The sequence below is a fragment of the Cyprinodon tularosa genome, unplaced genomic scaffold, assembly GCF_016077235.1.
Source record: "Cyprinodon tularosa strain WSP-4 unplaced genomic scaffold, ASM1607723v1 ctg269, whole genome shotgun sequence".
NCBI lineage: Eukaryota > Metazoa > Chordata > Actinopteri > Cyprinodontiformes > Cyprinodontidae > Cyprinodon > Cyprinodon tularosa.
The window spans coordinates 675717-701041 of NW_024038973.1; the positions used below are offsets into that span (position 1 = coordinate 675717).

At 37.6% G+C, this 25325-nt stretch overlaps 1 protein-coding gene across 1 annotated transcript; it reads left to right on the forward strand.

Annotated features, from left to right (window-relative positions):
• Positions 1–29: 29 nt before the first annotated feature.
• On the forward strand, positions 30–23074 carry amer1 (APC membrane recruitment protein 1). The gene is made up of 2 exons (XM_038289440.1): positions 30–507; positions 18359–23074. The coding sequence occupies exon 2, from the start codon at positions 18438–18440 to the stop codon at positions 21189–21191; it is 2754 nt and encodes a 917-aa protein (XP_038145368.1). The 5' UTR covers positions 30–507; positions 18359–18437; the 3' UTR covers positions 21192–23074.
• The last annotated feature ends 2251 nt before the right edge of the window (positions 23075–25325 follow it).

Below are 25325 nucleotides of genomic sequence, written 5' to 3' on the forward strand. Positions count from 1 at the left end.
CATGGTTACGAACATGTTGCGTCACTGACATGCGCCGTGAGGAGCCAGGAAAGGAGATTTTGGAGGAAAAAAAAATCGTCCAAGTAGTGAGAGCCTGGACATAATTCCTGCTTGTTTAGTTTACCCCAGTAGGAAAACTCGGCATGTTTAATCAGTGTCAGAGACAGCTGCACATCTGTAGTTTCGACCTTTTTGTGTTTTTCTCACTTCTGGTGGGACAGAGTTAAGGAGGCTAGCAGCCCGATTAGCATCACATCTACAAACTGAAGGGGGGTGACTATGGAAGGGAGGGAGGGCACACTGGTGAGTGTCCTCAACGTTATTAGTTAGCAAGCACCACAGCTAGCTAAATTTAGCCTGAAACAACTGGAAACGCTGCTCCGAGGCCTGCCTCGACCTCAGACCAGGTGCTGCACACAAGTTAAAGCCAAGTTAGCTTTTGCAGCAATAAGGCACCGGATTGAGGCCATTAAAACGAGCCGTTTGGCCGCTGCGGCTGATACAACGGTAAGTTTACTCCATTAGTAGTTATGTTAGCTCAGTTTAATGTCTGCCTCTGGTTCTATGTTGTCTTCATAAATAAATATGGACAAGATCCCCCTTTATAAAGTGGCTCTGTGGTAAAGCAGCTGCTGCGTTTGAACATGGAGCCTGTTGCTTCGCTACCTGATGTATTGTTTGTGGCTGACTCAAAGGTATGAGGTGCCCCCAGGGACATAAATCAGAATTAACTCGCATATACACATATTAAATTACACTCTTCCATATAATATACTGAAAACCTGTGAGAACTGTTCATATAAACTGGTGAAAAGCTTTACCTTTCATACACACTACTAGAAAGCTTTCATATACACTATTAAAAAGCTCTCATATACACTACTAGAACGCTCTCATATACACTACTAGAACGCTCTCATATACACTACTAGAACGCTCTCATATACACTATTAGAAAGCTCTCATATACACTATTAGAAAGCTCTCATATACACTACTAGAAAGCTCTCATATACACTATTAGAACACTCTCATATACACTATTAGAAAGCTCTCATATACACTACTAGAATGCTCTCATATACACTATTAGAATGCTCTCATATACACTATTAGAAAGCTCTCATATACACTATTAGAAAGCTCTCATATACACTACTAGAAAGCTCTCATATACACTATTAGAACACTCTCATATACACTATTAGAAAGCTCTCATATACACTACTAGAAGGCTCTCATACACGCTACTAGAAAGCTCTCATACACACTACTGAAAAGCTATTAGCGGATTTCAGTTGAAACGGAAGGTGTTTCAGTGAAACAGGAAGGACCGTCATTACCCCGGAAGTTGTTTTAAACGGAGGTCATTCTGGCTAGCTCCGTATATTTTGTGCTATCTCCGGCCGAATTTGTATCAAATAAAATTATTGATTCATGCTCAGCTATCCGCTAAACAACTCACAGAAGCATGGGCATTACTCGACTTTATTTTTTATGTTTTTGCTTCAACAGAGATCCTTTTCCGGTGTTGTGCGAATTTCTGTTCCCATGTGAAAATCTGTTCCACCTGTGTCGGGAGCGCGCCGCGCGTTGCAGCCACATAAGCGGATCTGATCATTTCCCAGGCCTTTCGGATCATTTCTTGGTTAAATAAAAAGTCGTAAAATTATACAAGGTTGAGACATTTAGTTTAATCAGCCGCTGTTGTTTACAAAATTGTAAAATAAAAAAAATAAATGCGGTTTTCTTATGCTGTTTTGTGTTGTTATTTTAAACGCCAAGAGAATCAGTCTCTTTCCAAGTTTTTTCACTTCAGCCTGACAGAAATAAAAGTCAAGTCACCAAATACCAAATTTGTATTTATAATTTTTTATTACTGATATAAGATGATGGGAAGTGCCTGATAGCAGTTCCATAATATGGAAACAAATTAATTTAGCTGCAAATCTTAAACTGTGTTTATTCCTCTCTTCATCAACAACAAACCATCTGGATTCGGTGATATTTGAGCAATGTTTGCCTAAATTAAAGGAGGGGGACCATATATTTTAGCTTTCTAATAGTGTGTATGAAAGCTTTCCAGTAGTGTGTTTGAGAGCTTTCTAGTAGCGTGTATGAAAGCGTTCTAATAGTGTATATGAGAGCGTTCTAATAGTGTATATGAGAGCTTTCTAGTAGTGTATATGAGAGCTTTCTAATAGTGTATATGAGAGCGTTCTAATAGTGTATATGAGAGCATTCTAGTAGTGTATATGAGAGCTTTCTAATAGTTTATATGAGAGCTTTCTAATAGTGTATATGAGAGCGTTCTAGTAGTGTATATGAGAGCTTTTTAATAGTGTATATGAAAGCTTTCTAGTAGTGTGTATGAAAGGTAAAGCTTTTCACCAGTTTATATGAACAGTTCTCACTACTTTGTATGAGAGCTTTTGAGTAGATTATATAAGAGGTAAATGTTTTCACTAGTTTATGTGAGAGCTTTTTACTAGTGTTTGTGTGAGGTTTTCAGTATATTATATGGAAGAGTGTAATTTAATATGTGTATATGCAAGTTAATTCTGATTTATGTCCCTGGGGGCACCTCATACAAAGGCTTGGCATTAAGGTAACAGCATGGGAAATTGCATTTTAAAGCAGGTAGCTGCGTCCCTTCAAATTTATTTGCTTAAAAAGATGCAAGTTAAATATACGGGAAAGGATTAGGGCCACTGAAAAAATAAGTTAACCGATTGTTTAAATTTTATTTCAGTTTAATATGGGAAAAAGTTAGAATTCTGACTTTCATGTCAGAATTCTGACTTTCGTGTCAGAATTCTGACTTTCTTTCCTCAGAATTCTCACTTTCACCCAAGAATTCTCACTTTCACCCAAGAATTCTCACTTTTTTTCTGAATTTGTTTTCGTCAGAATTCTGACTCAATCTTAAACTCAGAATTCCGACTTTCACCTCAGAATTCCGACTTTCACCTCAGAATTCTCATTTTCACCTCAGAATTCTCATTATCATGTTCACCTCAGAATTCTCACTTTCACTTCATAATTCTAACTTTTTTCTGACTTTTTTTCGTCAGAATTCTGCCTCAATTTCAGAATTCTGACTGAATCTCAGAATCCTGACTCAATCTCAGAATTCTCACTTTCACCTCAGGGTTCTCACTTTCACCCCTGAATTCTAACTTTCACCCCAGAATTCTCACTTTTTTTCTGAAATTTTTTTCATCAGAATTTTGACTCAATCTCTGAATTCTGACTCAACATCTGAATTCTGACTCGATCTCAGAATTCTGACTCAATTTCAGAATTCTGACTCTCACCACAGAATTCTGACTTGACTCTCACCTCAGAATTCTCACTTTCACCTCGGAATTCTCACTTTTTTCCCCGTCTGAATTCTGACTTGATTTCTGAATTCTGACTTGATTTCTACATTCTGACTCGATCTCTGAATTCTGACTTGACTCTCACCTCAGAATTCTGACTTTCACCCCAGAATTCTCACTTTTTTTCTGATTTTTTTCCCCGTCAGAATTCTGACTCAATCTCTGAATTCTGACTTAATCTCAAAATTCTAACTTCATCTCAGATATTTTACTTTCCCCTCAGAATTCTCACTTTCACCCCAGAATTCCCACTTTGTTTCAGATTTTATTTCATCAGAATTCTGACTCAATCTCTGAATTCTGACTTAATCTCAAAATTCTGACTTGATCTCAAAATTCTAACTTAATCTCAAATTTCTAACTTCATTTCAGAATTTTTACTTTCACCTCCGAATTCTCACTTTCACCTCAGAATTCTGACTTTCACTTTCACCTCGGAATTCTCACTTTCACCTCGGAATTCTCACTTTCACCTCGGAATTCTCACTTTCACCTCGGAATTCTTACTTTCACCTCAGAATTCTCACTTTCACTTTAACCTCAGAATTCTGACTTTCACCTCAGAATTCTGACTTTCACCTCAGAAATCTGACTTTCACCTCAGAATTCTGACTTTTTTTCTGACTTAATCTTAGAATTCTGACTCAATCTCACAATTCTGCCTGGATCTCATAATTCTGATTGCATCTCAGAATTCCAACTGTCACTTCAGAATTAAAACTGTCACTTTAGAATTCCAACCGTCACTTCAGAATTAAAACTGTCACCTCAGAATTCCAACTGTCACTTCAGAAATCCAACTGTCACCTTAGAATTCCAACTGTCACCTCAAAATTCTCAATTTCTCCTTCACCTTAGAATTCTGACTAAATTTTTTTCTGACTTAATCTTAGAATTCTGACTCAATCTCACAATTCTCACTTTCACCTCAGGGTTCTCACTTTCACCCCTGAATTCTAACTTTCACCCCTGAATTCTGACTTGACTCTCACCTCAGAATTCTTACTTTCACCCCAGAATTCTCACTTTTTTTCTGAATTTTTTTTCATCAGAATTTTGACTCAATCTCTGAATTCTGACTCAACATCTGAATTCTGACTCAATCTCTGAATTCTGACTTGATCTCAAAATTCTGACTTGATCTCTCACTTTCACTTTAACCTCTGAATTCTGACTTTCACATCAGAATTCTGACTTTCACCTCAGAATTCCAACTGTCACTTCAGAAATCCAACTGTCACCTTAGAATTCCAACTGTCGCCTCAAAATTCTCAATTTCTCCTTCACCTCAGAATTCTGACTTTCACCTCAAAATTCTAAAAAATTTTCTGACTTTTTTCGTCAGAATTCTGACTGAATCTCAGAATCCTGATTCAATCTCAGAATTCTCACTTTCACCTCAGGGTTCTCACTTTCACCCCTGAATTCTAACTTTCACCCCAGAATTCTGACTTGACTCTCACCTCAGAATTCTGACTTTCACCCCAGAATTCTCACTTTTTTTCTGAATTTTTTTTCATCAGAATTTTGACTCAATCTCTGAATTCTGACTCAACATCTGAATTCTGACTCGATCTCAGAATTCTCACTTTCACCTCGGAATTCTCACTTTTTTCCCCGTCTAAATTCTGACTTGATTTCTGAATTCTGACTTGATTTCTACATTCTGACTCGATCTCTGAATTCTGACTTGACTCTCACCTCAGAATTCTGACTTTCACCCCAGAATTCTCACTTTTTTCTGATTTTATTTCATCAGAATTCTGACTCAATCTCTGAATTCTGACTTAATCTCAAAATTCTGACTTGATCTCAAAATTCTAACTTAATCTCAAAATTCTAACTTCATTTCAGAATTTTTACTTTTAATTTTTCCCCGTCTGAATTCTGACTTGATTTCTGAATTCTAACTCGATCTCAGAATTCTGACTCAATCTCAGAAATCTGACTTGACTCTCAGCTCAGAATTCTGACTTTCACCCCAGAATTCTCACTTTTTTTCAGGTTTTTTTTCATCAGAATTCTGACTAAATCTCTGAATTCTGACTTAATCTCAAAATTCTAATTTAATCTCAAAATTCTAAATTCATTTCAGATTTTTCACTTTCACCTCAGAATTCTCACTTTCACCTCGGAATTCTGACTTTCACCTCAGAATTCTCACTTTCACCTCGGAATTCTCACTTTCACCTCGGAAATTCTCATTTTCTTTTTTTCCCCATACATTTTCTGACTTGATCTCAGAATTCCAGCTGTCACCTCAAAATTCCAACTGTCACCTCAAAATTCCATCTGTCACCTCAGAATTCTCACTTTCACCTCAGAATTCCAACTACCACCTCAAAATTCCAACTGTCACCTCAGAATTCTTACTTTCACCTCAGAATTCTTACTTTCACCTCAGAATTCTCACTTTCACTTTAACCTCTGAATTCTGACTTTCACATCAGAATTCTGACTTTCACCTCAGAATTCTAACTTTTTTTCTGACTTAATCTTGACTCAATCTCACAATTCTGACTGGAACTCCTAATTCTGACTGCATCTCAGAATTCCAACTGCATCTCAGAATTCCAACTGTCACTTCAGAATTAAAACTGTCACTTCAGAATTCAAACTGTCACTTCAGAATTCAAACTGTCACTTCAGAATTCAAACTGTCACTTCAGAATTCAAACTGTCACTTCAGAATTCTGTCACCTCAGAATTCTAACATTTACCTCAGAATTCCAACTGTCACCTCAGAATTCCAACTGTCACTTCAGAAATCCAACTGTCACCTCAGAAATCCAACTGTCACTTCAGAAATCCAACTGTCACTTCAGAAATCCAACTGTCACTTCAGAAATCCAACTGTCACCTCAGAATTCCAACTGTCACTTCAGAATTCCAACTGTCACTTCAGAAATCCAGCTGTCACTTCCGAAATCCAACGGTCACTTCAGAATTCTCAATTTCTCCTTCACCTCAAAATTCTAACTTTTTTTCAGACTTTTTTCATCAGAATTCTGACTTAATCTCAGAATTCTGACTCAATTTCACAGTTCTGACTCAATTTCAGAATTCTAACTTAATCTCAGAATTCTAAATTTTACCTTAGAATTCTGACTTTCACCTCGGAATTCTCACTTTTTTCCCGTCTGAATTCTGACTTGATTTCTGAATTCTAACTTGATCTCAGGGTTCTCACTTTCACCCCTGAATTCTAACTTTCACCCCAGAATTCTCACTTTTTTTCTGATTTTTTTCCCCCGTCAGAATTCTGACTCAATCTCTGAATTCTGACTTAATCTCAAAAATCTAACTTCATCTCAGAAATTTTACTTTCCCCTCAGAATTCTCACTTTCACCCCAGAATTCTCACTTTTTTTCAGATTTTATTTCATCAGAATTCTGACTCAATCTCTGAATTCTGACTTAATCTCAAAATTCTGACTTGATCTCAAAATTCTAACTTAATTCTTAAACTCAGAATTCCGACTTTCACCTCAGAATTCCGACTTTCACCTCAGAATTCCAACTGTCACCTCAGAATTCTCACTTTCACCTCAGAATTCCAACTGTCACCTCAGAATTCCAACTGTCACCTCAGAATTCTTACTTTCACCTCAGAATTCTCACTTTCACTTTAACCTCAGAATTCTGACTTTCACCTCAGAATTCTGACTTTCACCTCAGAATTCTGACTTTTTTTCTGACTTAATCTTAGAATTCTGACTCAGTCTCACAATTCTGCCTGGATCTCATAATTCTGATTGCATCTCAGAATTCCAACTGTCACTTCAGAATTAAAACTGTCACTTTAGAATTCCAACCGTCACTTCAGAATTAAAACTGTCACCTCAGAATTCCAACTGTCACTTCAGAAATCCAACTGTCACCTTAGAATTCCAACTGTCACCTCAAAATTCTCAATTTCTCCTTCACCTTAGAATTCTGACTATCACCTCAAAATTCTAAATTTTTTTCTGACTTTTTTCGTCAGAATTCTGACTGAATCTCAGAATTCTCACTTTCACCTCAGGGTTCTCACTTTCACCCCTGAATTCTAACTTTCACCCCTGAATTCTGACTTGACTCTCACCTCAGAATTCTTACTTTCACCCCAGAATTCTCACTTTTTTTCTGATTTTTTCCCCCCGTCAGAATTCTGACTCAATCTCTGAATTCTGACTTAATCTCAAAATTCTAACTTCATCTCAGAAATTTTACTTTCCCCTCAGAATTCTCACTTTCACCCCAGAATTCTCACTTTTTTTCAGATTTTTTCTCATCAGAATTCTGACTCAATCTCTGAATTCTGACTTGATCTCAAAATTCTGACTTGATCTCAAAATTCTAACTTAATCTCAAAATTCTAACTTCATTCCAGAATTTTTACTTTCACCTCAGAATTCTCACTTTCACCTCAGAATTCTGACTTTCACTTTCACCTCGGAATTCTCACTTTCACCTCGGAATTTTCACTTTCACTTTCACCTCGGAATTCTCACTTTCACTTTCACCTCGGAATTCTCACTTTCTTTTTTCCCCCATAAATTTTCTGACTTGATCTCAGAATTCCAGCTGTCACCTCAGAATTCTTACTTTCACCTCAGAATTCTCACTTTTTCTCTGACTTTTTTTTCATCAGAATTCTGCCTGGATCTCATAATTCTGACTGCATCTCCGAATTCCAACTGTCACTTCAGAATTAAAACTGTCACTTCAGAATTCCAACTGTCACCTCAAAATTCTCAATTTCTCCTTCACCTTAGAATTCTGACTATCACCTCAAAATTCTAAATTTTTTTCTGACTTAATCTTAGAATTCTGACTCAATCTCACAATTCTGCCTGGATCTCATAATTCTGACTGCATCTCAGAATTCCAACTGTCACTTCAGAATTCCAACTGTCACTTCAGAATTCCAACTGTCACTTCAGAATTCCAACTGTCACCTCAGAATTCCAACTGTCACCTCAGAATTCCAACTGTCACTTCAGAAATCCAACTGTCACCTTAGAATTCCAACTGTCGCCTCAAAATTCTCAATTTCTCCTTCACCTCAGAATTCTGACTTTCACCTCAAAATTCTAAAAAATTTTCTGACTTTTTTCGTCAGAATTCTGACTGAATCTCAGAATCCTGATTCAATCTCAGAATTCTCACTTTCACCTCAGGGTTCTCACTTTCACCCCTGAATTCTAACTTTCACCCCAGAATTCTGACTTGACTCTCACCTCAGAATTCTTACTTTCACCTCAGAATTCTCACTTTTTCTCTGACTTTTTTTTCATCAGAATTCTGCCTGGATCTCATAATTCTGACTGCATCTCAGAATTCCAACTGTCACTTCAGAATTAAAACTGTCACTTCAGAATTCCAACTGTCACCTCAAAATTCTCAATTTCTCCTTCACCTTAGAATTCTGACTATCACCTCAAAATTCTAAATTTTTTTCTGACTTAATCTTAGAATTCTGACTCAATCTCACAATTCTGCCTGGATCTCATAATTCTGACTGCATCTCAGAATTCCAACTGTCACTTCAGAATTAAAACTGTCACTTCAGAATTCCAACTGTCACTTCAGAATTCCAACTGTCACTTCAGAATTCCAACTGTCACCTCAGAATTCCAACTGTCACCTCAGAATTCCAACTGTCACTTCAGAAATCCAACTGTCACCTTAGAATTCCAACTGTCGCCTCAAAATTCTCAATTTCTCCTTCACCTCAGAATTCTGACTTTCACCTCAAAATTCTAAAAAATTTTCTGACTTTTTTCGTCAGAATTCTGACTGAATCTCAGAATCCTGATTCAATCTCAGAATTCTCACTTTCACCTCAGGGTTCTCACTTTCACCCCTGAATTCTAACTTTCACCCCAGAATTCTGACTTGACTCTCACCTCAGAATTCTGACTTTCACCCCAGAATTCTCACTTTTTTTCTGAATTTTTTTTTTCATCAGAATTTTTACTCAATCTCTGAAGTCTGACTCAACATCTGAATTCTGACTCGATCTCAGAATTCTCACTTTCACCTCGGAATTCTCACTTTTTTCCCCGTCTAAATTCTGACTTGATTTCTGAATTCTGACTTGATTTCTACATTCTGACTCGATCTCTGAATTCTGACTTGACTCTCACCTCAGAATTCTGACTTTCACCCCAGAATTCTCACTTTTTTTCTGATTTTATTTCATCAGAATTCTGACTCAATCTCTGAATTCTGACTTAATCTCAAAATTCTGACTTGATCTCAAAATTCTAACTTAATCTCAAAATTCTAACTTTATTTCAGAATTTTTACTTTTAATTTTTCCCCGTCTGAATTCTGACTTGATTTCTGAATTCTAACTCGATCTCAGAATTCTGACTTGACTCTCAGCTCAGAATTCTGACTTTCACCCCAGAATTCTCACTTTTTTCAGATTTTTTTTCATCAGAATTCTGACTAAATCTCTGAATTCTGACTTAATCTCAAAATTCTAATTTAATCTCAAAATTCTAAATTCATTTCAGATTTTTCACTTTCACCTCAGAATTCTCACTTTCACCTCGGAATTCTCACTTTCACCTCAGAATTCTCACTTTCACCTCGGAATTCTCACTTTCACCTCGGAAATTCTCATTTTCTTTTTTTCCCCATACATTTTCTGACTTGATCTCAGAATTCCAGCTGTCACCTCAAAATTCCAACTGTCACCTCAAAATTCCATCTGTCACCTCAGAATTCTTACTTTCACCTCAGAATTCCAACTACCACCTCAAAATTCCAACTGTCACCTCAGAATTCTTACTTTCACCTCAGAATTCTTACTTTCACCTCAGAATTCTCACTTTCACCTCAGAATTCTCACTTTCACCTCGGAATTCTCACTTTCACCTCGGAAATTCTCATTTTCTTTTTTCCCCCATACATTTTCTGACTTGATCTCAGAATTCCAGCTGTCACCTCAAAATTCCAACTGTCACCTCAAAATTCCATCTGTCACCTCAGAATTCTCACTTTCACCTCAGAATTCCAACTACCACCTCAAAATTCCAACTGTCACCTCAGAATTCTTACTTTCACCTCAGAATTCTTACTTTCACCTCAGAATTCTCACTTTCACTTTAACCTCTGAATTCTGACTTTCACATCAGAATTCTGACTTTCACCTCAGAATTCTAACTTTTTTTCTGACTTAATCTTGACTCAATCTCACAATTCTGACTGGAACTCCTAATTCCGACTGCATCTCAGAATTCCAACTGCATCTCAGAATTCCAACTGTCACTTCAGAATTCCAACCGTCACTTCAGAATTCCAACCGTCACTTCAGAAGTCCAACCGTCACTTCAGAATTCAAACTGTCACTTCAGAATTAAAACTGTCACTTCAGAATTCAAACTGTCACTTCAGAATTCAAACTGTCACTTCAGAAATCCAACTGTCACTTCAGAAATCCAACTGTCACTTCAGGAATCCAACTGTCACTTCAGAAATCCAACTGTCACTTCAGGAATCCAACTGTCACTTCAGAAATCCAACTGTCACCTCAGAATTCCAACTTTCACTTCAGAATTCCAACTGTCACTTCAGAAATCCAGCTGTCACTTCCGAAATCCAACGGTCACTTCAGAATTCTCAATTTCTCCTTCACCTCAAAATTCTAACTTTTTTTCCAGACTTTTCATCAGAATTCTGACTTAATCTCATAATTCTGACTCAATTTCACAGTTCTGACTCAATTTCAGAATTCTAACTTAATCTCAGAATTCTAAATTTTACCTTAGAATTCTGACTTTCACCTCGGAATTCTCACTTTTTTCCCGTCTGAATTCTGACTTGATTTCTGAATTCTAACTTGATCTCAGAATTCTGACTCAATCTCAGAATTCTGACTTGACTCTCAGCTCAGAATTCTGACTTTCACCCCAGAATTCTCACTTTTTTTCAGATTTTTTTTCGTCAGAATTCTGACTCAATCTCTGAATTCTGACTTAATCTCAAAATTCTAACTTAATCTCAAAATTCTAAATTCATTTCAGAATTTTCACTTTCACCTCAGAATTCTGACTTTCACTTTCACCTCGGAATTCTGACTTTCACCTCAGAATTCTCACTTTCACCTCGGAATGTTGACTTTCACTTTCACCTCAGAATTCTGACTTTCACTTTCACCTCGGAATTCTCACTTTCACCTCAGAATTCTCACTTTCACCTCGGCAATTCTCATTTTCTTTTTTTCCCCATAAATTTTCTGACTTGATCTCAGAATTCCAGCTGTCACCTCAGAATTCCAGCTGTCACCTCAAAATTCCAACTGTCACCCCAGAATTCTCACTTTCACCTCAGAATTCCAACTACCACCTCAAAATTCCAACTTTCACCTCAGAATTCTTACTTTCACCTCAGAATTCTTACTTTCACCTCAGAATTCTCACTTTCCCTTTAACCTCTGAATTCTGACTTTCACATCAGAATTCTGACTTTCACCTCAGAATTCTAACTTTTTTTCTGACTTAATCTTGACTCAATCTCACAATTCTGACTGGAACTCGTAATTCTGACTGCATCTCAGAATTCCAACTGTCACTTCAGAATTAAAACTGTCACTTCAGAATTCCAACTGTCACTTCAGAATTCCAACTGTCACTTCAGAAATCCAACTGTCACTTCAGAAATCCAACTGTCACCTCAGAATTCCAACTGTCACTTCAGAATTCCAACCGTCACTTCAGAATTAAAACTGTCACTTCAGAATTCCAACTGTCACTTCAGAATTCCAACTGTCACCTCAGAATTCCAACTGTCACTTCAGAATTCCAACTGTCACTTCAGAAATCCAACTGTCACTTCAGAAATCCAACTGTCACCTCAGAATTCCAACTGTCACTTCAGAATTCCAACTGTCACTTCAGAATTCCAACTGTCACTTCAGAATTCCAACTGTCACTTCAGAAATCCAGCTGTCACTTCCGAAATCCAACTGTCACTTCAGAATTCTCAATTTCTCCTTCACCTTAGAATTCTGACTATCACCTCAAAATTTTTTTCTGACTTTTTTCATCAGAATTCTGACTTAATCTCAGAATTCTGACTCAATTTCACAGTTCTGACTCAATTTCATAATTCTAACTTAATCTCAGAATTCTAAATTTTACCTTAGAATTCTGACTTTCACCTCGGAATTCTCACTTTTTTCCCGTCTGAATTCTGACTTGATTTCTGAATTCTAACTTGATCTCAGAATTCTGACTCAATCTCAGAATTCTGACTTGACTCTCAGCTCAGAATTCTGACTTTCACCCCAGAATTCTCACTTTTTTTCAGATTTTTTTTCGTCAGAATTCTGACTCAATCTCTGAATTCTGACTTAATCTCAAAATTCTAACTTAATCTCAAAATTCTAAATTCATTTCAGAATTTTCACTTTCACCTCAGAATTCTGACTTTCACTTTCACCTCGGAATTCTGACTTTCACCTCAGAATTCTCACTTTCACCTCGGAATGTTGACTTTCACTTTCACCTCGGAATTCTCACTTTCACCTCAGAATTCTCACTTTCACCTCGGCAATTCTCATTTTCTTTTTTTTCCCCATAAATTTTCTGACTTGATCTCAGAATTCCAGCTGTCACCTCAAAATTCCAACTGTCACCTCAGAATTCTCACTTTCACCTCAGAATTCCAACTACCACCTCAAAATTCCAACTGTCACCTCAGAATTCTTACTTTCACCTCAGAATTCTTACTTTCACCTCAGAATTCTCACTTTCCCTTTAACCTCTGAATTCTGACTTTCACATCAGAATTCTGACTTTCACCTCAGAATTCTAACTTTTTTTCTGACTTAATCTTGACTCAATCTCACAATTCTGACTGGAACTCGTAATTCTGACTGCATCTCAGAATTCCAACTGTCACTTCAGAATTAAAACTGTCACTTCAGAATTCCAACCGTCACTTCAGAATTAAAACTGTCACTTCAGAATTCCAACTGTCACTTCAGAATTCCAACTGTCACCTCAGAATTCCAACTGTCACTTCAGAAATCCAACTGTCACTTCAGAAATCCAACTGTCACCTCAGAATTCCAACTGTCACTTCAGAATTCCAACTGTCACTTCAGAATTCCAACTGTCACTTCAGAAATCCAGCTGTCACTTCCGAAATCCAACTGTCACTTCAGAATTCTCAATTTCTCCTTCACCTTAGAATTCTGACTATCACCTCAAAATTTTTTTCTGACTTTTTTCATCAGAATTCTGACTTAATCTCAGAATTCTGACTCAATTTCACAGTTCTGACTCAATTTCATAATTCTAACTTAATCTCAGAATTCTAAATTTTACCTTACAATTCTGACTTTCACCTCGGAATTCTCACTTTTTTCCCGTCTGAATTCTGACTTGATTTCTGAATTCTAACGCGATCTCAGAATTCTGACTTGACTCTCAGCTCAGAATTCTGACTTTCACCTCAGAATTCTCACTTTTTTTCCGATTTTTTTCCGTCAGAATTCTGACTCAATCTCTGAATTCTGACTTAATCTCAAAATTCTAAATTCATTTCAGAATTTTCACTTTCACCTCAGAATTCTCACTTTCACCTCAGAATTCTCACTTTCACCTCGGAAATTCTCATTTTCGTTTTTTCCCCATAATTTTTCTGACTTGATCTCAGAATTCCTGCTGTCACCTCAAAATTCCAACTGTCACCTCAGAATTCTCACTTTCACCTCAGAATTCCAACTACCACCTCAAAATTCCAACTTTCACCTCAGAATTGTCACTTTCCCTTTAACCTCTGAATTCTGACTTTCACATCAGAATTCTGACTTTCACCTCAGAATTCTGACTAAATCTCAGAATTCCTACTTTCACCTCAGAATTCTAACTTTTTCTCTGACTTTTTTTTCGTCACAATTCTGACTTAATCTCAGAATTCTGACTTAATCTCAGAATTCTGACTTTCAACTCAGAATTCTCACTTTCACTTCAGAATTCTCACTTTCACTTCAGAATTCTCACTTTTTCTCTGACTTTTTTTTCGTCAGAATTCTGACTTAATCTCAGAATTCTGACTTAATCTCAGAATTCTGACTAAATCTCAGAATTCCAACTACCACCTCAAAATTCCAACTGTCACCTCAGAATTCTAACTTTTTCTCTGACTTTTTTTTCATCAGAATTCTGACTTACCGGTAATCTCAGAATTCTGACTTAATCTCAGAATTCTAACTTTCAACTCAGAATTCTCACTTTCACTTCAGAATTCTCACTTTTTCTCTGACTTTTTTTCCGTCAGAATTCTGACTTAATCTCAGAATTCTAACTTTCACCTCAGAATTCTAACTTTTTCTCTGACTTTTTTTTCGTCAGAATTCTGACTTAATCTCAGAATTCCAACTACCACCTCAAAATTCCAACTGTCACCTCAGAATTCTCACTTTCACTTCAGAATTCTCACTTTTTCTCTGACTTTTTTTTCATCAGAATTCTGACTAAATCTCAGAATTCTAACTTTCACCTCAGAATTCTAACTTTTTCTCTGACTTTTTTTCGTCAGAATTCTGACTTAATCTCAGAAATTATGACTTAATCTCAGAATTCTGACTTAATCTCAGAATTCTAACTTTCACCTCAGAATTCTAACTTTTTCTCTGACTTTTTTTTCGTCAGAATTCTGACTTAATCTCAGAATTCCAACTGTCACCTCAGAATTCTCACTTTCACTTCAGAATTCTCACTTTTTCTCTGACTTTTTTTCCGTCAGAATTCTGACTAAATCTCAGAATTCTAACTTTCACCTCAGAATTCTAACTTTTTCTCTGACTTTTTTTCGTCAGAATTCTGACTTAATCTCAGAATTCTGACTTAATCTCAGAATTCTGACTTAATCTCAGAATTCTAACTTTCACCTCAGAATTCTAACTTTTTCTCTGACTTTTTTTCCATCAGAATTCTGACTAAATCTCAGAATTCTAACTTTCACCTCAGAATTCTAACTTTTGTGACTTTTTTGCCGTCAGAATTCTGACTTAATCTCAGAATTCTGACTTAATCTCAGAATTCCGACTAAATCTCAGAATTCTAACTTTCAACTCAGAATTCTCACTTTCACTTCAGAATTCTCACTTTTTCTCTGACTTTTTTTTCGTCAGAATTCTGACTTAAAGGAGAATTCCGGTTTTTTACACTTTAAGCCCATTTTCTGTAGTGTCCAGGATGAAATCGAATGATCGACACCAAAAGCTTGACAATTGCTCCTGTCTCTGCTTTTTGGCTCATTTAGAATCCACCCCTGGCTGCTTCATAATGGCTTGCATAGTGCATGTCCGATAATGTCCTTAAAACAACCTTAAAAGTTCTTTTTTTTAAATATGCTACTCACCGTGTCGTCAGCGCTGTTCAATGACGTTCCAAAAAAAGTTTTGTGAAGAAAAAACGTTCCTGTAGTGTTTTATTTAGCATTTTGTAAATCCCATTGAGTTCTGTTGGAATAGTCAATATTCCCCTGCCACCGGAAACGGAAATGGGGCCTGTTTACACAGTTGTAGTCTTTTCGCTTCACTCTGTGTACTCTGACGTCGAGAATCAAGAATCCACCTTTCGTATTCCATTTTCAGAGTTTTTTAAAGTGTTTAACAGAGACGTTAGCACCTCGACGTCGGAGTACACAGAGTGAAGCGAAAAGACTACAACTGTGTAAACAGGCCCCATTTCCGTTTCCGGTGGCAGCGGAATATTGACTATTCCAACAGAACTCAATGGGATTTACAAAATGCTAAAAAAAACACTACAGGAACGTTTTTTCTTCACGAAACTTTTTTTGGAACGTCATTGAACAGCGCTGACGACACGGTGAGTAGCATATTTAAAAAAAAGAACTTTTAAGGTTGTTTTAAGGACATTATCGGACATGCACTATGGCAGCCATTATGAAGCAGCCAGGGGTGGATTCTAAATGAGCCAAAAAGCAGAGACAGGAGCAATTGTCAAAATTTTGGTGTCGATCATTCGATTTCATCCTGGACACTACAGAAAATGGGCTTAAAGTGTAAAAAACCGGAATTCTCCTTTAATCTCAGAATTCTGACTTAATCTCAGAATTCTGACTAAATCTCAGAATTCCAACTACCACCTCAAAATTCCAACTGTCACCTCAGAATTCTCACTTTCACTTCAGAATTCTCACTTTTTCTCTGACTTTTTTTTCATCAGAATTCTGACTTAATCTCAGAATTCTGACTAAATCTCAGAATTCCAATTGTCACCTCAGAATTCCAACTGTCACCTTAGAAATCCAACTGTCAACTCAGAATTCTCACTTTTTTTCTGACTTTTTTCGTCAGAATTCTGACTTAATCTCAGAATTCTGACTCAATTTCACAGTTTTGACTCAATCTCAGAATTCTGACTTTCACCTCAGAATTTTCACTTTCACCCCAAAATTATGACTTGCTCTCTGACTTCTGACTTAATCTCCGAATTCTGACTCAATCTCAGAATTCCATCTTTCACCTCAGAATTCTGACTTTAACCTCAGAATTCTCACTTCCACCTCAGAATTCCCACTTTTTTTCTAACTTTCTTTTTCGACAGAATTCAACGTAATCTCAGAATTCTGACTTAATCCCAGAATTCAACTTAATCTCAGAATTCTGACTTTCAGCTCAGAATTCTCACTTTCACCTCAGAATTCTGGGTCCAGTAAAACATACCCAGACCATCAAACTTCCTCCTCCGTGTTTGACAGTTGATGCTGCACACTTTGAAACCATCCTTTGCTTGCTAAATGTCATACCGAGGATCCTGCCTGAAGAACCAATATATCACGTTTTCATTTATCAGGCTGTAATGCTTTCTGCCAGGCTTCAGACATCCAAAGGCAGTGATCTGTGCCCGGGGCAAGCCTTTTTTTTATTCTGGGATCTTAGCTGCAATTCATCCTGTCAAACCTGCTGCTCAAAGTCTTCTCTTCACAGTTTGAATTGAGAATTGATGTTTAGGATGACTGTTAAGCTGTGCTTGATGCGGTTGTCCTGTTTGCTGCTGATCCTGAGAGCAAACTTGATCAAACTCAGTCAGAAACTCCCAACAATTCAGATGTGGCTTTGGGTCTGCCAGACCTCTTCCTGTGAAGAGTTTCCCCGAGTTTCTGTTTAGCTGTTTATGAGGAAAAAATAGTCCTCACTAGAACCTTGGCTCTTCTTTGTCTTTCTCAATCGGAAAGGCCTGTAGAGATAATTGAAATTTTTTTCAACATTTTTGTACACACCACGTTTTGCAATAAAATAAGACCCAACTTCTGGCTTGGTACAGCAGTTTGTTCACTTCTGCGGTCAAAGAGACAAACTCTATAGCAGCTGGCTACCATCAGAGTCACTTTAACTCTTCCAGTACTGCTTTATGTCACAGACGGTGTTGTTTGTAATACAGGATTTACTGACATAAGCTTTTAGTGCATGATCAACCCTCATTGGAGCAGAACACTTTTACATTTTTAACCCAGTTTGTATTTCCTCATAAAGGTTGTTTTTTTTGTTGTCTGAAATTAACATATTTATTCCAATTTTTGGGTTCCCTCACCTGTTTTAAAGTTCAACACAATTTCAAGCTTTTATTTGAACAATTGTGATGTTAACAGGAAAATAGGAATGTTCTAAAACTTTTGAGTGTTAGAGTATATTTTTGAAAGTTTTTATGAAAATTTAAACTGGCCTGTAGAGAAAAGAGTAAGATCCACGATATATCAGAAAAAAACATTCATACCATTAGGGATTTGGAAAGTGAAGAATAGTAAATTAAAAACTTTTCTGAGTTTGTAAGTTGTCTCTTACATGATTGTATACTTGAAGCATTTGACAGTATTCTATCCAGTTTGGTGGCTGAACTGCCGCTCAATATGGTGGTACCACCACCACCATGCTGTTGCAATTAGATTCCAGTTGTTAATGTTGCTTGTTCTCTGATTTATTGGTTCTAATGTTTTTCTTGCAGGGCTGAAATGAGGAAGACCTGCTGATGTTGAAGCTTTTATGACTGCTGTCAAGCCCTCCTCTGTCTGAAGGACGCAGCCATGAGTTCCCACCAGATGGAGAAACAACCAAGTGACCGCAAGGGTTCGCCCACTGTTGCCAGGCAGCTTTCAGGAACTGGGCCTGATGGTGTCACAGAAGAGCTTCAACCAGACCCAGTCAATGAAGCTGGAAAGTCTCCAAAAGCAGGAAAATTCAGGACTGCCTTGACGTTTTTTAGCGTTCGTAAAGGTATCTGCATTTTACCAAGTTTCTTTGGAGGGAGGAATAAGAATCAGAACAAGTGGTCCAGCAAGAGAGGAATTGGAAAAAGCAGAACACATGATGGGCTAAGTAAGGTCAGCGATGATGGTGCTTTAGGCAGTGGCTATGTCTCCACTGGAGACCTTCAGTATCACAGGGTTGCAAGTGGAGATTTCCCCAGTGGCTGTCAAGGTGAATGTAGTCACCCAACCCCAGACCAGAAATCTCTGACCCTCGGTCGGCAGAGAAAAAGTTTTAGGAGTCTATTTCAAAGTTTTAGGCATCACAGAAGCCTGAGAAATAATTGTACAAGTGACACTAACGTGTCTCCTCAATGCCAGAAAGAGGTGCCTGTTAAACACGACCCACGCTGCAGTGCCACAGAGTGCCTGGAATCTGAGCCTGACGTGCCTGAGTCTGTAGAGGATCTGCGCGACATTTCCATGGGTCTTGAATGTAGTCGTGTTGATTCAAAAGCCCCTGAGAGCGGAGTGGAGAAAGAAAGCCCAAAGTCTGAGCCTCTGCTGTGCGACGACAAACATGAGGACAGTCAATTTAAAGTGGTAACTTCTGGTGTTTATGACAACACTTCTAGAAGGTCCAGTGAGCCTTGTCTGAAACTTCAGACGGTGTCCGAAACGCCCACTGGCTCGTCAGACCAGCTGAACCTGATGTTTGGGGAGGTTTCATCGTTAAAGAGCTTCGATTCCCTCACGGGGTGTGGGGACATCATTGCAGATCAGGAGGACGACAGCATCACAGAGAGCACCGTTTCTGGAGAGAGGAGCAGAAACGGAGGGAAGAGGGCCTCTTGTTATCTCACCTATCAGGGCGGTGGTGAAGAGATGGCCTCCCCTGAAGATCTGGATGCAACCTGTCTTCAAGAAATCTGGGGAAGCAGCACCTCAGAGGCAGTCCACTGTGGCTGTGATCCGGATCAGACCCAAACCGAGCTGACAAGTTCACACAATGTGGATGTGCTGAACAGCAGCAGCAGCACACAGCATCCCGGCGCTATGGACACGTCATCCATCGCTGACGTTTTAACTCCCCAAAGCGAGCATCAGGAATCAGGACCCAATAGCGACGAAGGCTATTATGATTCAACAACGCCAGGGCCAGACGAATGGCAAGAAAAAAGATCAGGGAGATTACCCAGAGACAGCTACAGCGGGGATGCCCTTTATGAACTGTTTGCTCCAGATGAGAGTCTCATAAGCCCTCATTATGAAAGCAAATCCCAAATTCCTAGTTTAAAACACGGCGAGTATTTAGCAGAGCCCATCGACGGAACAGATTCTGTCTTTGTCCCAGAAATGAGTCACTTAGGGATTAATGCTGATCTGTACAAAGAGGATTTTCGAGAAGTGTCTAGTCCATTCAGTAAAAATCAGGATATCAGAGGAAACGAAAACTGTAATTTGAAATCAAAAACACAAACATCAGTCAACATGAACAATCATAAAGCGGAGGTTTTTGATCAAAAAGGCAACACGCACGCTTCTGCTGGCAAAAGAACAAAACCCATCAATGCAGAGTGTGAGAAAAGAAGCAGCAGTTTATCGTTTGGAAGCACGTCAGACCCGGACTTTGAGACCTTCTGTGAACCCAAAGAAGACCATCTTGAAGAGAACAAACCTGTGGCGTTACCATACAAAAATATCAGCTCTCAGGCTGAAGAATGTAGCAGCTACATGGAGGATGGGCAGACTGTGTGTTTCTCACAAGCACTTGTGGATTACACGAAACGCACCCAGATGCTCGGCAAGCTGAGCGGCGAAGTGGACGACCTGGAAAGGAGCGCCACTTTCACCCCAAACATGGATGCCTTACCGACTATAGTCACGTTTGACGTTGTAGACCTGCACAACGAGGGGGAATACGACGAGCAGATCCACATGGAGCTGGAGGATGACGGGTCGTCATCTTATCAGGAGTTCAACGAAAGCTACCTACAAAAGGATGCATATGCTGAATGTGATTATCAAATGTTGGACCTGTATGAGCGGAGTCTGATCAGTAACACCTGGGCTGTTGCTAGTCTGCCACGGCATTTGAGTGCTCCCCGGGTGAACGCGTCCTTGTCCAATTCCCTGTCTCTGGACAGGAGGAGCAGGTCTTTGGATACAGATAACCTTGAGTCGAATACACCTGAAACATACAGAGAGAACAGGCCGACCATGGCTTCTGAGCAGGACTCTGAGCGCTGCTGTTCACCGTATTATAGAAAGAATGTAGTCCTGTCCACTCCAGAGGTCAGAGACGGTAACAACATGACCTCGTCATGGCAGACCAGGTCAGAAGTGACTGCCACAGATGGAAAAATCACTGAAAACGTCCAGAGTCTCAGTCGAACCCAAGTTAATCACAAGCAACCGCAGTATTTTTGCTCGATGTCAGATGGGCTGAGCTGCGATTTAGTCTCTGAGAATAAAGAATGCTACAGTAGGCAGCGTCATCCTCCTTTGAGGTCAGATTCTTGTCTTCCTCATAGCACCTTTGGAACGAAGGAGGAGGATGTTTGCCAGAGAATGGTAGAGGCAGAACCCTAAGAGCTAGACGTCTAGTAAACCCCTGTTTAAGGTCATCCTTAACAAAGAAAAGACACAACAATCACCTGCGATGGAGTGTAAATCATATATTTCTGCCATAGAGTGCATTTACAGGGTACTGGTCATTTTACCAATTTGCCTGTTTGTGAACGCCTTAGACTTGGTGCTGGAGCTGTCTGCTGTGGTGTGTTTTGCTCCAGACGTGTCAATTCAAGTCAAAGTAGTTTTCACAGTTATGTTGGTCTGTTTGAATCTGTCAGCTACTAGGGAATTAGTTTTATACCGTTTATTTTTTGGACTAGCTGATATTTTATTTTCTGCAATAAGCCATCTTATATCCCAAATTTTGGTTGACTGTATTTTAGAGAACTGCTGTTATATCGTAAAACATCTCCTAAACACAGAGCTCTATAGTTTATTTGTCCTTGTATTTTTAAGGGCTGTAAATCAAATGGATTTAAGTTTCTGTAAAACATGCATTTTTTTTTATCCTAGCATGTCTTCACAACCAAAAATGAAGAGAAATTAGGTGTATTAGAGATTCTCTTAAAATAGGAACTCATTAATCTGACCTTGCAAAGCAGCAAACTGACTCAAAGCAGCTTTTTGTCTTCATCCAAAGGATATCTGTTTTTGAATTTTTCTTTTTTTTTTATCATCCTGCTATGTTGGATAAGAGGAGTCAGACTTTAAAAGCAATCCAGATGTGTGCAATAAGAAAAACATGCTGCATCAAATACTTGGTGAATGCTTGGGGGTCAGAGTTTATTTTTTTTCCTTTGGGCATTTGCACTGTACCTGATATGTTTGCACATAGCTTCCATAGCTCTTGGCTCAAAGGGTTTGAGGAGAAGATAATTAAGCTGGCAATACTGCCGTTTCATGAGGCTGTTGAATTTAACTGGAATGTTGCGCATTCGGACCTAAACACTAATGCCACACTCTGTTCTGCATTATCGCCGTTCATCAGCCTTGCAGCAGCTGACGACTTACTTTTCTCACTGTTCCCTTTAAACAATTAATCCTTTTCTTTTAAAAGCCTGATCTTGTTCGTGTTTGCAATTTGTTACTTTCACTCTTCACAGTAGGGAGCTCTGTCTCTAGTTTTAGTTGCATATCAGCTCGTTTTTAAGGAAGAAAACGGCACCGTATCAATTTAAAAAGATAAATATCTCAAGACTTGAATTTATTTTTTAGATTTAAAATGTATTTACTTGGTCACAGAAATGCCTGTCAGCTTATTTGTTTCCGTAATCCCAAGCAGTATAAGCTAATATAGGGCATGTACAGATGGACCGGTTGTGCTAATGTAAGGTAGTCGTGATGTTTTTTTCTTCAGCTGTCACAATTCATTTACCTAAAGGAGCTTTGCAAGGCAAAGCAACCATATTTGTTTACCTCCTTTCACATGCAAATAGAGAAAAGCGAAATATTGTTTACATAAAAACCTACTTGGAGGCAATTAAAAAGAAGAATCTGTTTGCTACAGATTTGAAAAGAGCATAAACGTTTAGCTGTATCTTTTCTTGTTCGCTTTATTTGAATAAAAGGCTAGCTATAATGAAGCACTCGGTTGTTGAGTTGCTCTTTAACTCTGAATCCACAGGTTTGAGGGTTTTTGTTTGGAACTGATGTCACATTTTAAGGATGGCTGTTTTTGTTTTGACTTTTTTCTCATGTAGAACACAATGTATTTATATTTTTAATTGTAGACTGTAATATGTATAGAACTGTTACAAATTGTCAATGCTGTATTTTGATTTTTCCCTTTTTTTCCCTTTTCTTTTTATTGAGTTGTATTGGCTCACTGAAAATCTGTTACAGTTTTGTCCAAATAGAAAACTGCCTTACCTGAGAATTAAAGTGATAACGTGTTTATTTTCTTTTGGCTTTATTTTTCTTTGGTTTCACTTCTTTTAGTAACTGGCTCCACTGTGACATTAAATAGCCAGCTTACCAAGTCTGCGGTTGAAAGTACGCCTAGACGTTAAATCGGTTATCAGGCTCCCCGCATGGGCTAGCATGTTCACACCACCACTTATGAGAAGTTTACAGTTTCAGGTTCAAATGTTAAGCAGTTCTTTGCACATCAACAGCTTCCTGTGCTTTAAATGTGGCTTTCTGTTGGATATCGCCCGGTATTAGACCCACACAAGCTAACGGTTAGCTGAAACCACTGATTGTCTTTTTCAGATTATTCCTGCTTTAAACAGTTGCCATAACAAGAATGACGCTCAGAGGTCCTGAAATTTCCAGGCAAAAGATGCTGAGATAATTTTTTTTTGCATAAATATTTTCAAATGTATTTGCTTCTAAACAAGGGGAAGGTGTAGCAACTTTTCAGCCAGCTGACCAGCAGTGCACAGCAATGTGGGGAAGAGGCAGGGGCTCTATTAAGTTTTTATCAGTTTTTTTATCTCTTGAAAGAAGAGAACTGCTGATCATCAGATATTCTCATTTCCAACATAAACTACCTTTGCAATTGAATAATTACATGAAAATTAAAACTTAAACTATCTTTTAGTTTGTTTTTAAAGTGGAAAAACCACAAAACAACCTTTCTATAATATGTAGCTTATCTGTTTCAACAACACCGATTTTTCTCACATGCCAAAATGTTTACAAATGTTGCATTTTTTTTAATGAACCTTCCTTCAGATAGTGGAGCTGCAGCAACAGGTAAGGGGGGGATGCTGCAGCTCCATTTGTGGTACAATTTTGGGAAACATAGCTCTTGTTTCAGCAGGTAATTTTGCTGACTTATCTCTCTAACTGTAACTTTTAAATCAGGAGGGCCAAAACACAACATAAAATACACAAATATGAACGTCCCATAAAATAAAATGTATCAAGAAGTAAATAGATTTGACTTTTTTTTCATTAAATTTTCTCTAATACATGATTCAACTATTAAATATACCATTTAATTGTACAGTTTACAATTAAATAATTAAATGCCCGATCAAATAATTAAAAATACTTATTAAAACAAAGAATTTAATCATTTAAAATCAGTTGAAAATAATTACTTTTCTTTATATGTATTTAACAATATATACGGAAGAGGATTAGGACCACTAAAATTTTTTTTTAAAAAGTTACCTAATTTTTAATTTTTATTTCAGTATAATATATATATATATATATATATATATATATATATATATATATATATATATATCTTTTAATCTCAGAATTGTTCTCTGAAAAAAAAGTCAGAATTCTGAGATTAAATCCCAGAATTCTGACTTTAATCTCAAAATTCTGACTTTTTTCTCAGAATTCTGACTTTATTCTCAGAATCTTGGATCTTGATGTAGATGGGCACCATGAAGGAAGAGATGTGGGAGCACTCAGCTTCACTGACAAAGACGTGAGTTTGGGAGGGCCAGTAACACATTTGTGGAAAATTACGGAATTAGGCGACTTTTTACATGCCAGAGGGGTCCCTGGTGATGCTATTTCATTAATGGAAGAGCAGAAGGTAATTAAAACTAGAGAGCTGGTTTAGTCTCTAAAACAGACATGACTATGGCTTGATGCTAACATGTTTGTTAGCTGTCAGAATTCAGTCAGAATTCCGAGATTAAAGTCAGAATTTTGGCTTTTTTCTCATACTGAAATAAAGTTTAAAAATCTGTTAACTTTTTATTTTTTCAGTGGCTCTTCCGTAAATATGACTGAAGTAATTCTATGTATTTTGTAACCCTAACTCTATGTAGTTTATTTTGTGCGGTTTTCATTTAATTACCTACTACAGAGGAGGATTAAGGCCAAATTAAAAAAGTTATCTGATTTTTTAATTTTATCCGAGTGTAATATTCGAAAAAAAGTCAGAATTCTGACTTTAATCTCATAGTATGAGTTTTTTTTCTCATAATTCCGACTTTAATCTCACAATTCTGACTTTTTTTCCTCAGAATTCTGACTTTAATCTCAGCATTCTGACTTTAATCTCACATTCTGACTTTAATCTCACATTTTGACTTTAATCTCAGAATTCCAACTTTTTTCTCAGAATTCTTACTTTTCCCCTATATTGAACTGAAATAATATTTGAAAATCAGTTCACTTTTTTTCAGTGGCCCTAACCTTCTTCCGTAGCCTCAAATAATAATAATAATAAATAAATAA